Genomic DNA, 17649 nt, shown 5'->3' with positions numbered 1-17649 from the left:
CACTTCTGGAACATGAAGGATTTCTGGTTCTAGCTCACAAATATGAACTGGGCAAGCATCTCCTCCTGAAATCTCTAAGAGAAGCCATTTCCAGGCCATGGGAAACACTGCTTGAAATGGCAGCCTGATTCTGTGCCACAGGCAGATAGCTTTGCGTTGGAGTGCTTTAATGCCATTTTATACCACAGATAAAGAATGTAAGCATAAACCAGTTTGTTGAAAACCACCCTTTTGGTGAAAGCTCGCTGTAATTCTGAACAAGTTTTCAATTTTCACACTGCTGCTAGGGTAAAACATTTTAAGGAGTTTAATTTTTACAGAGGCTTCAATGACACAGGATTATCTAACAAAGTAATGGCTAATCAATAGAGGGTTTAGTTGTCAGGTGAAACATATAACACACTAAAAGGGATTGATTGCCAGGCTCCTCCTTATTTACTGGAAGGTATATATTTAAAATGACACAAACTTGTTACCAAGCTGCATTCCTTTAACCTTGCAAAAGCAGTTTGAGATGAGCGTTAAGCAGCCTATAGCAACACACACACTAATGGAAAAAATATCTACAAAACTACAGCTAGTTCAAATGAGAGTGACCGAGTGGCGCAAACCTGTATTCATCCCCAGACAAACATTTAAACTACCTGCATACTTGTACGTGTGTGTGTGTGTGTGTGTGTGTGTGTACAAGTATGGAGGTAGTTTAAATGTATATATATATAAATAAAAATATATTATGGAAAAACAAAACAAAGAGAGACAGGGCATAAGAAACACATAAAAACAGAAAGTTTAAGCCGCACAGAATGATTTACTTGGACTTGAATCTTGAGTAAACAGTGTTTATTAATGTTAAATGCTTTCTCAGCAATCATATAAAGTTAGGAACTGGGGTTATTAAAACAAACAAACAGCAGAAGCAGATTCTTCAGGGATGCATTTTGTATCATTACCTACATCCCACAATTGTATATGAATCTGGAACAGTTCTGTCAACATTTGACCCACAATCTTCACAGGGCTCTCCTTATACATCACTTTATCGGATGTACAGCTAAAATGAAAGTATGCATATAATTAATAGGCATTGGAAAATATGCATCATACACGCATACTTGGAGAACCAGGAGTGGCTGCTGCTTCTGAGTGACAAACCCAGTACTGCGCAATGTGCAAAAAGTGGCAATGTGGTAGCCTAATGGTTAGAAAGGAGAACCTTTAAATGCCCCATTTCCTACCTTTCCACCTAAATCAGTAGATTTTAAACGGAAAGCCATTTCTCTGGCAATTTGTCCACAGCATCCCCATCTCCAAGCCAAAGACCACTTTTTAATAGGTGCAACAACCTAAGTCTTCAATAAGATTTCCCCCCCCCAGTCAATCATTACATGATTTATCAGAGAAAGATAACACTGTAATAAAAAGACAACAAAAATATAGAAGTACAGCCTTCAAGTCATTTCCAGAGACAAGATTATTAAAGCTCTTTTTTTTTCATTGTCCAAACAAGGGATTTTGTAGCAAAGCGCCGATTGCTGAATGGTAAGAAAATAGTTATTAGGCTCTGAAGAATTCAGCAGAAGTGGAAAGTTATACAAACAAATCACTCCTGCAGTTTCAGGGAGATGTTTTCAGCTCAATTATGGGGTCTTGGGAGACCTCCATTAATTACCCTTAAGGTCTTCCACACACTACTTTTTAAAAAGGCAATTTATTTATTTATTTCCAATGAGGTGCTTCTTCTGAAAGTATTAAATAATGCCTGCACATTTAAAAGCGTTTTTATAAATAAGTAATTAAAAAAAGGAAGATGAGAATTAAGTCAAGCTGCAAAACATTACCCAGACTCCACTACGATTATTATTTCTATATTTAAAGCTAAATTTCTAGGCTTCATAACTCAGAATAGTTGTGGGGAGGGGGAAAGATCTCTGCAGGAAGTCAGTAAGACAAAACAGGCTAGCCAAGCCAAAACTGTTACAGAAATGTCCCTAAAGCTCAGTTTGTCATATTGCAATTACACCTTGCCTACTGTGGAGTCAGAGTCCCTAATTTTGCCACTAGAGGGAAGAATTGTTTCAACACATGGCAATGGTAGCGGAGGGAATGGGTTTTCCTGAGCAAATTCCATAACAATGCTCCCTTGGCTGTATGTACCTTCTAATTACTCAGTACAATTAAAATGACTAACCTAAAAAACAAACTGGGGGGAGGGGGGATAGCCCATTTCTGAGACTTCATTATCCTAAGATTTTGTTCTTGCTTTCTTATTCATCAAAACAAGAAAAAGGGCCACTCCAGTCTTGCTCCCCAGTGTCAGCCCCCCTCCCCAAGCTGTTTAGTGAAGCAACACTGACAAAAGCAAGGAGAATTTAATTGCTTGTAAAACAAAAACAGAAACAACCAACAAACAAACAAACAAACCCCAAAACAAAAGAGAAATGTTGTGGTATTTAGCCATCTGGTAGCTGCTTGAAAACAAATTGTCCTCCAAAGAGCAGAAATACAGTATGTTTTCTTTCAGTTCACTGGCTTATGAATCTGACTTTTTTAAAGTAGAAAAGCTACTGCATGTGGCAGTGGCTAAGTTTTACTCCAGTGTATAGAGTTTCACTGATCATAAAGAGGTCACACTAGCCACTAGGGCTACTGTGCCCTTGCTCCAGGGACTTATCTTAAAGCATTTACTTGAAATGCTTCGGATTTTCCTCCTCCCAGTGACTGCTTCCTTTGTAATTGCCAACATTCAGAGGCTTAAATCCTTCATTTTATAAGGCTAGCCATTAAAGGGGAAGATGGCAGCCAAGCCAGTCATTTTTCTTCCCATTGACAATTGGTGACATTTCTCCAGCAGTGCACAAGGTGTTGAAAACCTGGCAGCTGTTACCTCCTGGAGTGGAGCTCCTTTTTTATCCTCCCCTTGACAGTTTAACTCAATGGGTCAGCACCTTTAAAGACTGCAAAGTATCACTGAAGTGGATGGTCGGACTTGAATTACTGCACCCTCCCCAATCAATGTAAACCCACACTGCAGGTGAAGCGCTCCCTCTATAGAGGTGCACGGGGGAGGAAAATGCAATGCCCTAAGCCAGATGGGTTTCATCTTCTGCTTTAAAAAAAAAGAGAAAAAAAGAGAAAGGAACAAGCTAACGAGGGGACAGCTACTTTGTTAGCTTCTTGGCCTCTCTCATGGCTCTGAAGCCCCAGGGTTCCAGCCACACACAAGAGGAAAGAATTCAGCATACACATAAACACTCCAAGAAATATAACTAGGGAGAAGGCAACATGCTGTTTTCAAAGAGTTGAGAGTCCTGCTCAGAGCTTTATTTATTACTACCCACGTTCACTGGGCTGTTAGTGGACAAGGAAACAAAAGGTCAGAAGAACAGACAATGCTTGCAATTTACTCTATTACAGAAATGCAGCGCATCTGACAGACCCTATTAGCATTAAAGCAGGGGGGAAAAGCAGTGGGTTTTTATGCTGCGTGACAACTTCTCTGCTGAGCTGTCATTTTCTGCGCACCCAGAGTTCAGGGAATCATAAGATCTTTGGTGTAAAAAGAAAGAAGTTTCAAAGAACTGTAATTGTTAAACAGGAAAGTATACGCATACCAAAATTACATTTGAGATACTTATTTTAATTCATAGTGGACCAATTTCCCCTAATATTCAATACTAATACAAAACTACAGTCTTAGCTCTTAGCACTGATTCTTCTTCCTCCCTCTAACAATATTTATTTAGATTTTTTACATTTATCCTTGCCCTTTAAGACAGTCTCAAGACAGGTTACAATAAAAGCCAAAATAACATCCCACACAATGTAACAATAAAACCACAATAAAACCAAAACATTCTAGACTCTAAAACTCTCACCCCAACCACCCCCAAAAGTGGAAGGGAGTACACAGGATAATTGGGAGCACCCCCCATCCCAGTAGTGGGGAAAGCCAAACGCTCATGTGAAGAGGCTGATGTTCGCCAGGTGCTGAAACTCCAAGGCAGTAGGCACCTGGTGGGCCTCTGGAGGGAGGGCATTCCACAGTGCAGGGGGCACTGTTGAGAAGGTCCTCTGGGCTGCCCCATCCTCCTCACTTCTAAAGAGGACGGGACAATCAGGCAGGCTACCCCCTCTGACCTCAATGTTCAGGCAGGAATATATGGACAGATGAACTCTCTCAAATAACCCAGTCTGAACATGTTTACTCAATGCCCAGGACCAAAGGCATTTAACAATACTGTCTGCAGTAACTATGATATGATGGAGAGGAAACAGTATTTCTTTGTAGTGCATTTTCTAGTAATAGTTCTTTTTTTGCCATGGGTGCTGAAGAAATTTTATTAATACGACTGAATTAATTAACAAAGCAAAGATCACAGAAGTTCACAAACAGAAGTGTCCCTTATTCTGCTTATATTTATAAACATCCTATGATTGGGACCCGCCCCCCAAAAAGAGATACCCCTTGTAAGTGTTGTCAGATTGCTAGTTACACAGAGAGGTTGCAGACTCACTGACTAAATTAAATGTTACTGGGAACTGCAATTCAGATAGGAAAGCTGAGAGACAGGGATAGTCTTCAAGTACCTCACTAGCTGGTTGGGAGGGGCAAGGAAGAAATTAGACTTCAGATTATCAATCTAAGGACAAACATGTTGTGACACAAATGGATGGAAGGGCCTCTAACCTTACAGCCCCATCCAGCTGACCCCTTGCCTGCCCCCGCTGGGTCTTCTTATCAGTTTCTTTGCACACACCACATTGTTACTTCCAAAAGTAAGACCTCTAAAATCTCTATACATTTCAGCAAGGAGGAACTACTGAAGGAAGACAGGCAGGGGAAAAAGGAGAGAGAAACAGCTCTGTGGCGAGGGGAGGGATGACGGCTGCCTCTCTTTAATTCCATGTGAAGGCATTGCAGTGAGGCACGATCAACAACACACATATCACTGCAATCCTGCTGTCATCAGCACTTCCTCACACAGCACCTTTTGACAGGATTTCCTCTCTACAGAACCTCCTCCCTGCCCCGTAGAACAAGCCTTGACAGCAAAAAGGCACATCATTATTACCCCATTTAAGCAAAGGGAGAAGCCTGCTTTAAACAACCTGCATTGTGCCAATCTTCTAAAAAGACAGTAGGGTAATCAAGTTCAGGGCAGCCCTGGACAGCTGCCCTGTGACCTCTGCCGGCTGACCCTTGCTATTCATCACTCTCCACTGGAGTATAAGGGCAAGCTCCCGGTGAGTGATCGCCACAATAGACAGCTACAAGCCAACAATAATATGTCTCCTGCAGAAAGTTGGGGAGGGGAGCCCAGATGGCACTGCAATAAATATACAAATCTTCATTCATGGCTCTGTATAACATACCAAAAAGCCAAAAGGCTCAAAGGTCCTTGGGGAATTTCCCCCTCATTGCTTTCTAAAGGCCAACTCTCTCTCAAGACTACTAAACCCGCAATTCTTCAGAAACTGAGAAGAAGCCCTTAAAATTGCAAATGCTTGACCTAACCAACCTACCATTCAGGTCCGCTGCTAAATGATGGGTCCTGAAAACTAATTGCCTTTTTTTGGCAAGGTTTTTGAATTTCAAATGGAAACACACAGGTTAAAAAGGCACTGAAGCATTTCAACGTCTCTTTAAAATAAGGATGCACATGTGCACAAAACAGGTCTCAAACCAGGAGCCAGATTCAATAATTCACACATTTATTTTTTAAATGAATCAGATTAGTCCCACGTATGACCTGCTGGTCCATCTGTATTTGCTGGACTTAATGTGCACTCTTTTCGTACTATCTTCAGCTTGAAATTACGAGAGAGATAAATTTAGTTTAATTTTCAACAGATCAAGCTATCCATTTTCCAAATGGACCATCTGGATCAGCCTATTAAAATTAATTTATAACTTAGCAGTGAGAAAATTTGTTCGTTCGCTTAAACATAGTTGCCAAAAACTTTGTCCCTTTATCATGGTTTTCTCAGGCTTCGCTCCGAGTGAAAAACTCCCCTCCCCTCCCATTCGTGTCCCAAATCTTTCCTTATAGAATATTCCACTGACAGAATATTTTTTCCTCTAAATGGCACACAGATTTAAATCAGTTTATCTACTAAGGTCTCCGATACAAGAGTAATGGAAAGTGGTCAAAAATAAAGGACACCATATGGTACATCTACACTGGAAAATCTGTCTGTGTTAGAAAAAGGTGTTTACTTTGCAGTTCATTACAAGTAGGGTCGTGCATCTGCCATGTGTACACAAATGAGGCAGTTGATATTTACAGTGGTTCCTTACCCCCATTTTCTTGTAGCCTGAATATACACTGGTGCTGCTCTTCACAAGTGATGATTTTTTTCCCTGACATGGCAACTATGTGTTGGCAACTATGCGTGAGGAAAAAACAACAGTGCTGAACTAGCTCCTGGTACACCTTTAATAAAATGCTGACTACTAGTCACACAATATTTTTAGGGACTGAGGGTCATAATGAGAGATAACCTGTCACACAAAGGTTACCAGAAAAAGCAAAATAACTGCTTGGTGTCGGACATGGACAAACTCAGTATTCTCACAAAAGAAGACAAAGCTGCCCGACAAAAATAAAAGTAGTTGAATGTGAAGGAATGTTTTTTATTTAACATTTTCATTTTTCATACAATATAAACAATTAAAAAACAAAGGGATCTATCATTATTGTAACTGTCTATCCCTCTCCTTCTCCTTCCCACAACGTTTTGTTCCTTCTTCACATCACCAGTAAACTAAAAAAAATTATTATAACATCAGTATAAAAATACTACCTTGTATTTATTTGTTTTCCCCAAATTCAAAGGCCTTACTTCTGCAAAAGTAATTACAAGCCATCAATGGTTCCTAAAACAGTCCTCTTTTTGTCTTCATTGCTGTGTCCTGACTTGTTGCTAACAATTATTAGATCCCAAACTTGAATGTGAAGGAATGATGTAACTTCTAGGAACAACTTAGGCAAAGAAGTACAAGTTGGCAAAAACCTTCAGGATAAACTTCGATTTTTTAAAAGTGATATACCCACCCACCCCCAACTCTCCCTTTTTTTGTCTTTACTGATTTTGAATTTTCAACAACCTTGCCCTCTTGAGAATAAAGGAGAATATACATTCGACCTACCGTATATACTCGCATATAAGTCGAATTTTTCAGCACATTTTTGTGCTGAAAAGCCCCCCTCGACTTATACGCGAGTCAGGTGTATTTAGGTTTTTACTTTGTTGGCTGCCAGGAAACGCAGTTTTTACAGTTTTTACCCCCGGCAGGGGATGAAGTTTTTACAGTTTTTACCCCCGCCAGGGGATACACCAAAATTTCAGGGATTTTTTAAGAGACTCTCCTGATGATACCACCCAAGTTTGGTAAAGTTTGGTTCAGGGGGTCCAAAGTTATGGACCCCCAATGGGGTGCCCCCATCCCCCATTATGTCCAATGGGAGCTAATAGTAGATGGAGCTACATTTTGAGGGTCCATAACTTTGGACCCCTTGAACCAAACTTCACCAAACCTGGGTGGTATCATCAGGATAATCTCTTGCTGATATCAGCCAGGTTTTGGTGATGTTTGGTTTAGGGGGTCCAAAGTTATGGATCCCAAAAGGGGGTGCCCCATCCCCCATTGTTTCCAATGGGAGCTAATAGTAGATAGGGCTACATTTTGAGGGTCCATAACTTTGGACCCCCTGAACCAAACTTCACCAAACCTGGCTGGTATCATCAGGAGGGTCTCCTAAAGATACTCTGAAATGTTGGTACTACTAACATAAACATTCCTCCCCTGACCAAAAATCCAGTTTTGAAGGATTTTAACTCTAGTGTTTTAGCTTGGTTGCTGGTTGAGCTAAGGTTTTTGTACTTTTAAAGTTATTGTTGAGACCATATTGTTTTTGTTGACTCCCTTTTCCACTTACAGAGCTAGTTTACTGTTTTTCTTTGAAATAAATATTCAAAAACATTTAACCTACTGATGCCTCAATTAATGTAATTTTATTGGTATCTATTTTTATTTTTGAAATTTACCAGTAGCTGCTGCATTTCTCACCCTCGACTTATATGTGAGTCAATAAGTTTTCCCAGTTTTTTGTGGTAAAATTAGGTGCCTCAACTTATATGCGGGTCGACTTATACACGAGCATATACGGTAATTTTTAGCAAGAAAGAATGACGTGGCCTCTATGCAGTAACACCTCCTAGGCACTGGAAATGCAGCACATCTGAGATCAGAAATGAATAACAACCTGCAAACACCCTTACTTTAAACCAAACTGTCCCTGAAACTGTCTGAATCCTTGCCTGGTGTCAGTTCAAACCTGTTTCTCAGGGATCAACTGGGTTGCAAAAGACTTAAGGTGGACATGAGATTGAACTATAGCAGCCAGGCAGCTGGAATAGAAGGGGACTATTTATCTGACCCACAGTGTTTCTCTTTACATCCCATGTTGTTATGAAAAAGTACCAATGAGCTCTAAGGTACCTTGTGAGCAGTGTGGTTTAGTGTTAAAGTGTATAACTGGAAACTCATTCAGCAAAAGACAGTGATGCAACTACTGCCTGACATAGTTTATGTCTTTCTAATTTTCTAGGTAGATCAAAGGCTTCCATTTCTTTTGAGTAAAAGAGACTGGTAGTTTTTGTAGAGTCAAACCAAGTGCATACCTGCCTGAGTGCATTCTTCTCTGGAATGATCTTCCTGGGGGGTTCATCATTGTTACAATCTTCTCTTTCAGAGGAATTCTATGGATATGAGGGGGGGAAAGAAAAAGAAATAAATTAATGTAATCCGTCCCCCAGCATGAATGCAAGAGAAACTGATGTTCCCAACAGCATTACCTTCTCTTTTATAGGCGATTTTCTTGTAAGGGTTATGTTTTTTTTGTTATTTTGACACATATTTAGAGGTCTAAATTGGATTGAATATTTGAACATGCATTCTCATAACATGTCAAGAACCACTGAATAAAAACAACATAATATAGACATGATACATTATGAAAATTAGCAGTCTAATTTAATAGGGCTTTCAAAATATTGCAGTCAGAAACTCTTCAAATTCGATCCAGCATTTTCACAATGCTGGATTATGGCTCTTCTACAAAGCTAAATGGGTACCCCAACCAAACTTGCCCAATGTACCTTATGGGATTGGAACTTTGCATATTAAATGAACATTACAATACAGCAACTATTTTGTGTGTGAAGGACTAAAAGATAACCTAAGGACTAAACAATAAAATTATTGGAAATAACCTTTGTTGGTTATTAGCAAAGGACACAACAATAATAAATGTTTGACAGCAAAAATGACCATGACCTTTTTGGTGGTATAGTGGGTAGGCAGCTTCTCCTGCATAACAGATGAAAATCCAAAACTCAAGCAACTAATTCTACATACTCAATTGGGCTTTGAGGTTTATTTAGCAGTTATCGGGTGCTATGTAGTAAACAGCTTCTCAAATATCTCCATATACCTCACTGAATTTAACTATTGGTAATTGCTTATTTAAAACGTAGTTTTAATTCCACTGCAGTTACAATGGTAATATATAGTTCTTTGCACTTCAGCCTTATACTTACCTGTTCCCAATTATATATTTTAATACATTTTAATGTTTATTTAAAATTCCCATGTATGCAGTGTTTTCAGTGTCTACTAGCTTGGTAATAATACAGGAACACAGGAAAATGCCTCTCTTTGGGCCATGTAGCCCAGTATTGTCTACTGCAATTGGCAGCGGCTCTTAGCCTCAGCCAGATTGGCAAACCTAGTCATGAGGTCCTTAGTTGTAAGCAACCAGTGTGTTGGATTGGTTAGACTAGGGTTGGTGGGATCTGGGTCCAGCTCCACACTGTACTGTGAAGCCTTGTGAAGTCTTGGTAGTCCTGCACTATCAGCCTAACCTACATCACAGAATGGTTGTAAGGATAAAACCAGAAAAGGGGGAAGGGCAAAGTAAACAAAAAGAAAGAAAGAAAGAAAGAAAGAAAGAAAGAAAGAAAGAAAGAAAGAAAGAAAGAAAGAAAGAAAGAAAGAAAGAAAGAAAGAGGAGGAAGGAGCGGGGGGGGGGGGGGGAGAAGTAAGTTGTGGACCAGTCATTATACAATACATGTTCTAGCACTGAATTTCACAAAGGGCAACATGCTTCACAAAATGATTTCTTCTTTGCAGCCCATTCTCCTCTTTGCCGCCCTAGCCTTCCTTCGAGGTCATCCTCAGTACCAAAAGTCATGGAATTCAACAGCCTGCATGTCGCCTGTCCCAACATGCTTCAAGTTTACCAATTTCTTCTTTGAAAGTAAACAGCTAATTTGAAGCCTTTGTTTAATGCATTATCCTTATAGGTGGCAAGACTAAGAGGTTGGCTGAACAAAGACCAGACAATGACTGCCAAGTGCATATGGTGGCTCACAGCTTGCCATCGCCCCATTCTACTGCACCAACACAGCAGACTATTAAAGTGGAGTGCTGCTCATGTACTTTTGTCAGCAAGTTAAGTTACGCTTGGCAAAAGGCTGGAAGCCTACAAAACATTACAGTCCTTGAAAAACAGCAAAAAATAGAACTGGTGGCTTAGAAAATGGAAATCCTTTTTCCCCACAGGCAGACAATAATCTTAAGAATATTTCTGATATACAGTCTGCATATGTAAGAGCAGCAGTGGCATAGTAGTTAAGAGCAGGTGCATTCTAATCTGGAGGAATCGGGTTTGATTCCCAGCACTGCTGCGTGAGCTGTGGAGGCTTATCTGGGTAATTCAGATTAGCCTGTGCACTCCAACACATGTCAGCTGGGTGACCTTGGGCTAGTCACAGTTCTTCTGAGCTCTCCACCTCACAGGGTGTTTGTTGTGAGGGGGGAGGGAAAAGAGACTGTAAGCCCCTTTGAGTCTCCTACAGGAAAGGGGGATGTAAATCCAAACTCCTCCTCCTCCTCTTCTGCTGATGCTGCTGTTGTTGTTGCTGCTGCTATGTAACTTAGAATGATATTCATATTTGCAAACATCCTCCTCACTGGGCATGCCAAGTGGAAATTATGCCAGGTTAAGCACCAACATCATCTCAGGGCAAAAACCTGGACATGATGTTGGCAGAAGCTTTAGAAACTTTATGGTTATACCATAGAGTTTCTAGAGTTGTTGACACACTGACATCACAGCTGAGTTTTTGCCTGGATTGATGTTGGCACATAGTCCAATGTCATTTCCACTCCTTGCCTTGTCCCCAAAGTTCCCAGAAATGCTGGGCCATTGCTTTGTATTCTTCTTCCTCACTGAGCTGCCCACTGAATTCATACGCTGAACTGAGTGCTGGAGATTTACTTCAGTAAGAAGGCGATGTACTCAGAATAGCAACAAAAAAATTACTGATACCTTCCAGGGAACAATAAAGCATGGTGAGTAGTGGAATTCAAAAACACTGAATATAACATTCCAGCAGAAGTGACAAAATGTGCATTAAAAGGTTTCCAGGAGTTTTTGCTACACAGAGAATTAAGTTAGTAGAATTTAGAAGAAGACGTCCAAGAAACAAAACTGTATGAAAATCCAGACAGGTCTACTGGATTTATTTTCATGGCTGACTGAGGATACTTTCCTTGACAAGCTTCCTTATCAAACCAAGATATGACAAGCAAACCAAGATATGCCATATATGGAATCTCTCACAAACAGGCCTTGCACAAAATGCACGCCTTCATCCATAGACCTCAGGACACAACTATGAATCTTTCCTGAGGTCAGTTTATCTTAGCTCAGAATATATGCTTTTGTGATCCTTATCCCTATATATACTAAGTAACTTTTCCAGATTTCAATACACTTAGATAATTCTGACAGAAGCTGGTGATCAGGATTATTTCACGACCCGGAACACCTGTCAGGAAGACAGAAGAATATGAACAGAAAGGTATGGAAGGGGAAAAGACCCTTCAACTACAGAAAAACTCTGCTACAAGAAATGCTTGCACATTTCAAATTCTCCAATCTCTCTGATCATACAAGATTTCCATGGAATTTCTCCCCCATTCCCTTTTGTAGCACAAAGCATCCCACGGAACCCTCCAGAAAATTATGGAGAAGCTAAACAAATGAATGAGGTTTGAGATCCTCATTCTTAAATTCAATAAGTAACTGCAATTTAAGTGCTAACAGTGAGGCAGGCTTCTGTTTCCCTGAACTGATGTGAAAATAGCAGGCTATCAAGCTTATTCTGCAGTCTGAGAAGGGAAAGAGGCCAGAAAAGAGTCCTGGCAGATCTCATTTGTGTAAAAAGACTTCATTCTGTAATTAATGGAATGCTCTTGCATGGAACGTAGCCACCCGAACACCCAGTGCACCATTTTTCACCACAGATACCCAAAATTTCCCCTGCTGTTCAGTGTAAGCATCTAAACAACCATATTTAGAATTTCTCATAGCCTGCTCATCTAAACCAACACCAGAATCAGATGTAATAGATGGATAAAAACCTTCCAAAGGGCTATCATCTGACAAGAGGTACATTTAAGACTGCCTCTTGCTTCACAGCAGGCATCACAACCATGCCAAGTGAGGAGGTGCTTATATATATATTTTTTCCTGGGGGCCGAAGGAAAAGGGACTGCCTTTGCCAATTCTAATTATAAAGCCATATAGATGCAGCCCTTTTTCAAGCACATGCGTGTATAAGTGTGGGAGAAGCCATGTCTATGCATAGTGCACTTTTTAATGCTTTCAAATCCTTAATCCTGTTTGGAGCTGTCAGTGGGGGTTAATGGAAGCTTTGGATAGGAGAATTCCAATCTGGTTGGCAGATGGATAGGTCGGTTATAGCTGCATAACTATGTCTTGCCTGCAGGCACAATTCAGAACACTGTTAAAGCAATATAAAGTCGCTGTCAAGCTGAACCATTTGGATTGGTAGCAAGGAGAAATAATAATAAAAGGAGTTCATTTCTGGGCCTTGCGCGTTCATGCTAGTATGCAGAAACTGATTAATTGTCACCATGTGCTGGTCGGCTGTACCTCCAATTCCTACTTCTGGAGTAGATTTTGCATGCTAATATAATCATTCTCCCTCCTGAGACATTAGCAAATAATCAAATGAAAAACAGGATCATAATTTACCGAGATTCGGGCAATTCTCTATGCAAATTTGACTTGTTATTGCTGCTGCCTCGTTAATCTGAATGCCTTTGACAAACTCCTTTGATTTATGAACTCATGACAACTCCAATGTGTATATATTTTGGTAGATTGACATTATCATTAAGAGTGGGTGGACTGAGCTCACATGAATGGCTGATTTTATTCGCTGGTGTCGGCTGCTCAACAGCTGAGCATCTCCTTTGCACAAAGCCCCCAAGCACCAGGCTCTTCACATCTACCCATCCATTCATCATCTCGATGTTAATTGGCCCAGGCTTTAAGCAAATTTTCAACACGATTTAAAGGCACGATGACACTGATTACTGACCCTCTGCCATACGGTGCCTATTGATTAACCTGACAGAGATGATGAGCTTGAGGGAAACTAGGTGTGTGGGGACCTCAAAGGAAAAAAAATATTGTTTATGCAGGCAAAACACTTGTCATGATCCCAGAGGCCAGAATTTGTGCAGCACTGGCTTTTAAAACATGATATTGCCATTGAAGCCTGTATCCAGTGAGGAAAATTCACGCTGCTTTGGAGGAGAGAAAACAAGTTACAAATATCTTGTCAAGTCCCTATTTCAGCAGAGCTTCTGGAGAAAAGCAAACCTCTTCCAAACAAGTAGGATTTATGTAAGCCAACACATACATAATAGCTCAATATCAACGGTAAAGGAGAGGGGGGGAGGGGAAATGGGAGACACTGGTAGGGATTAAGTGTGTGGAGTTCTATATGGACTATAAAGCTGAAAACACAACAGCAGCAGCCAGTTTACAACTGATTTCATAAGTAGCCTAAGGACAATGTAAAGGTCAAACACAAAGTTCCAGGTATTTTGGTGGGCTCATGCTTTGTTTCTCATTATTAAGGGATAGATATTTGCATCCAAACTGGATTGTATCATTCTGTTGGACAATGTAAAGGGTGTACAAGAGAGGGATGGAAAAATCATTTGACTTACTTTTGCAACTCTGCCACAGTATATATTGAAGAGGTGGTGGTGGTGGAATAAATGCCTGTCTAATGGCTGCAAGAGAGCAAAACTTCAGTAGTCCCTTTCCAATAACCTCTGAAGTGATAGATGAGTCCAAGAGCCTTGCTACTGTAAAGGGACCAATAGCATCCCGATTTTATAAATGCAGTTTGGCAGTTTATAAATCTCAGCTATTTCAAAAGCTCTAGTATGAAAACTGACACTGTTCCTGCCAAAACAAACAGAAACATCTTTACAAAAATTATGAGCTCAATGCACAGTCAGACCATTGAGAAGGATTCCATTTCGTGTTCTAAGAACAGTCAGTCCTTGTATGCAATCTGGGTGACAGAATCAAGCCACAAGATCAAACTATAGAGGAGTTTGAACCCAAAGAAACTACCCCAACAAAGGGAGGCAGAGATGTGAATCCCAGTACTCTCGTCTTTATTCTTCTGATTTGCCCATAGACTACTCAGTGCAACAAATATGAGGTGCAGGCTGCAGTTCCAAGCTCACATGAGTTTCATGTAAGGAATATGCCTGTAAAATCAGTCAAAGGCTTCCATTTCAGTTAATCTGGCTCCAGTTTAGAACATGACTGTTTCATGCTAATGCAAAAAGCATTCTCATCTTTGATGGGATTTTAGACTACTACAGAAATGCAGTTGTTCAGAGCTATTCAGACACATTTTGAAGAACCAAACTAGCAATTAGCACGATGTGTGTGTGTAATTGTGCCACCTTTGTCTATGTTTCCTCACAGATAGTCTATGAAGTTAATATAATACATACCGGTATGTATTTTCTAGCCATGTTCAAAAATGTCACATTAACATGCCTGACTGAGATATCAACATCTTGCTTCACATGATATCAACATTTCAAAGCCAGGGCACTATCAATTATATGGCTTCCTGATCATTCCTAGTAGTTAATTGATTGAAAAGATTAATATAAAATAGTTTAAAACTTCAGCATTTTGTTCTTGCATGTCTAAAAGTCTGAATATCTGAAAACAGTAAAGATTTTCAAAAATTTCAGAAGAATCTGAGATTAACAGTCTGAAGATTTTAAAAGTAGAAGTGTCGAGACGATTTCATGAGTAGGAATTTAATAACTAGCCTTACCCCAGGAAGCGAGCCCTGTTTCCCATTTCTAAGAATTTAAGACGAATAAAAACTAGTACAGGTTAAAATACTTAAATGAAGCTACCTGGTAATGACCCTTTAAATTCATTTTTGCTAGCATCTTATTTACACAAGTATTACATCCAGAGAACCGTTGAATATAATTTTCAACATATTAACGAAAGAACATTTGCTCCTGCTAATCAGGACATCTGGTTATTTTTGTAGCTCAGACATCTGCATTAGGCAGAGTTGTTTTTTAATTTCCCCTAACAAGAAGTTAGATTAGAGCTACACAGATCTTAAGGAATCAAAATGTGTTTTTGAATATTCTATTTTAAATGTAAAGATTGATGCAAATATTTCCGTTTATTATGAGCCAAAGATTTTTCATACAGTAATTGAAAAACCTAAGTATTTCACAGTATACTTTTGAACCATCCTCAAGCATGCTTTTAAAGTCATTTCTACATCTAAATTAACTTGAGTCTTTATCCCCTACATCTTCTTCAGCTTCTCCCCGCAGTGATTTTACAGAATTTTACCCTGAAACAGTATATAAAAAGATACCTTCCCCCATACACAACACACATGTAATTTCCATAATTTGTTGCTTGTTTGCTCCGTTTTACCTCTTTGTTCGAACACATAACAAGTTGAACTCCAACATAAAGAAGTAGCAAATTTAAGGAATAGTCACTTCATTCTTGTCTCTGCCATGTGACTTTTAAAACATCTAGAAAAACTAGTGAAGGCTAAAATGAGCCATTTGTTTCAGCACATGTTCCAAGCTGTAAAGAACAGGGCAACGCAGGTCGGGAACAGGAGAGTAAAATGCCAAAGAGGTATCAAAACATATTTCTACCAATGAGAAAAGTTATCAGCAAACAATCAGCCTGAGGAGCTTCCTTTTTTTAAAAGAAAAAAATCTTTTAATTTTATTTCTCTAGACACAGATTGTCTTTCTGTGCTCAGTATTTATTGTAGCTTCATCTGCATGGTAATGGCAGGCACTTGATAAATGAATTATGAAGCTGACTAGTTTCTCTACTCACTCTGCAAGCTCTCTTCAAATACTATTTTCTAAAGTCTACCACAAAATTTCTAACTGAAGTATACATAATAAAGACACTATGTTAAAAATTTCCAACCCAACCACCTACCCTGTTTCCCCAAAAATAAGCCCAATCCCGAAAATAAGTCCTAGCTTGATTTTTCAGGATTTCTGGAGGATGCTTTAAATATAAGCCCTACTCTAAAAATAAGCCCTAGTTACAGATTCCCTGGTCATGTGGGGGGCGCAAAATCACCATGTTGTTCATGGGGAAAAATAAGACATCCCCTGAAAATAAGCCCTAACGCATCTTTTAGGGCAAACATTAATATAAGACCCTGTCTTATTTTCGGGGAAACACGGTATATGTTATCTGGAAAACGTATTTAGTATTACTTCTGCTGATCCGTACTTTATTATCACCTTTAGGTTCCAATCACCACAGAACATACTTTAAACTCTAAGTATTTTGTTGCCTGACGCTCCAAAGTCAGCCAGTCCACCCATAACCACAAGATCATCTTTGAACAGATGGCAATAATGGGCCACAGCCAAAGTTTGAAGATGGCAGCTGGGCCATTACACTTGGACGGCCCTGCCAGCGAAGATGAGGATTTGGACATAAAGCTCAGCACAAATGAATCTCTGCGATGTGCAACAGAAGGTGGGGATTTCATGACTCAAGAACAGACTGTTTGGGTTTCAGTCTCTCCCTTTCTCAACCTATCCCCTTGTAAGCTGCACCTCTTGGACTCACTCTGTCTTGTGACTTCTCTTGGCTAATTCAACTGTGGACCATCACTGCGCTTCTTTGGAAGGCTCCTAATACCTCACCTCTCAATTCCTCTGTGAAATAGCTAAGCCTCGCCACAAGTTGATCTTTGACATACCTTCCTCAATACCAAATTGTATTTTCCTCTCTTAATTGGAAATCTAATGTTGTGTCCACTCTTGTTCATGCTTCTTCCTACTAATCAAACTTGCTGGCCTTCTGCATTAAACTTACAGAAATCAAGTCATAATTTAATGTCTGCAATTATGAATATTCGTCTAGAATGATTTAAGTATGGAAATTAGAATTCCTTTCTGAAGTAAGGAGTCACACGCAGCTGTTTTACAGCAAAATTCAATCCCATTCCAAAGAGTGTCTAGTATGACAAGAGTTTATACATAGATTTTATATGGCTTAAGAAATATATAAAATCTTGTTCAATATTTTAGAAGATGCACAACAATTTAAGACTTACCAGGAAGATCTGCCATGACAGGGCAGGGAAAAGCAGCTCACATCATTAGGGAGTAGAACCATTTCCACCCCCATCCTGGTATTGTGT

General features: G+C 39.7%; 1 protein-coding gene across 5 annotated transcripts in view; it reads right to left on the bottom strand.

Moving 5' to 3' along the window:
- BTRC (beta-transducin repeat containing E3 ubiquitin protein ligase) overlaps positions 1 to 17649 on the bottom strand; it is a 153740-nt gene that overhangs the window by 69620 nt on the left and 66471 nt on the right. For 4 of the 5 annotated variants that reach the window (XM_048505358.1, XM_048505361.1, XM_048505360.1 and 1 more), the window contains one exon: positions 8689 to 8766. In XM_048505358.1, coding sequence (XP_048361315.1) covers positions 8689 to 8766 — 78 coding nt within the window. Of the gene's footprint in view, positions 1 to 8688; positions 8767 to 17649 lie in introns of those variants that run through there. The other variant, XM_048505363.1, reaches the window with a different exon arrangement.

The sequence above is a fragment of the Sphaerodactylus townsendi genome, linkage group LG08 (assembly GCF_021028975.2).
Source record: "Sphaerodactylus townsendi isolate TG3544 linkage group LG08, MPM_Stown_v2.3, whole genome shotgun sequence".
NCBI classification, from domain to species: Eukaryota; Metazoa; Chordata; class Lepidosauria; order Squamata; family Sphaerodactylidae; genus Sphaerodactylus; species Sphaerodactylus townsendi.
The sequence above is the reverse complement of the archived record's forward strand: the minus strand, read 5'-3'. Positions and strand labels throughout refer to the sequence as shown.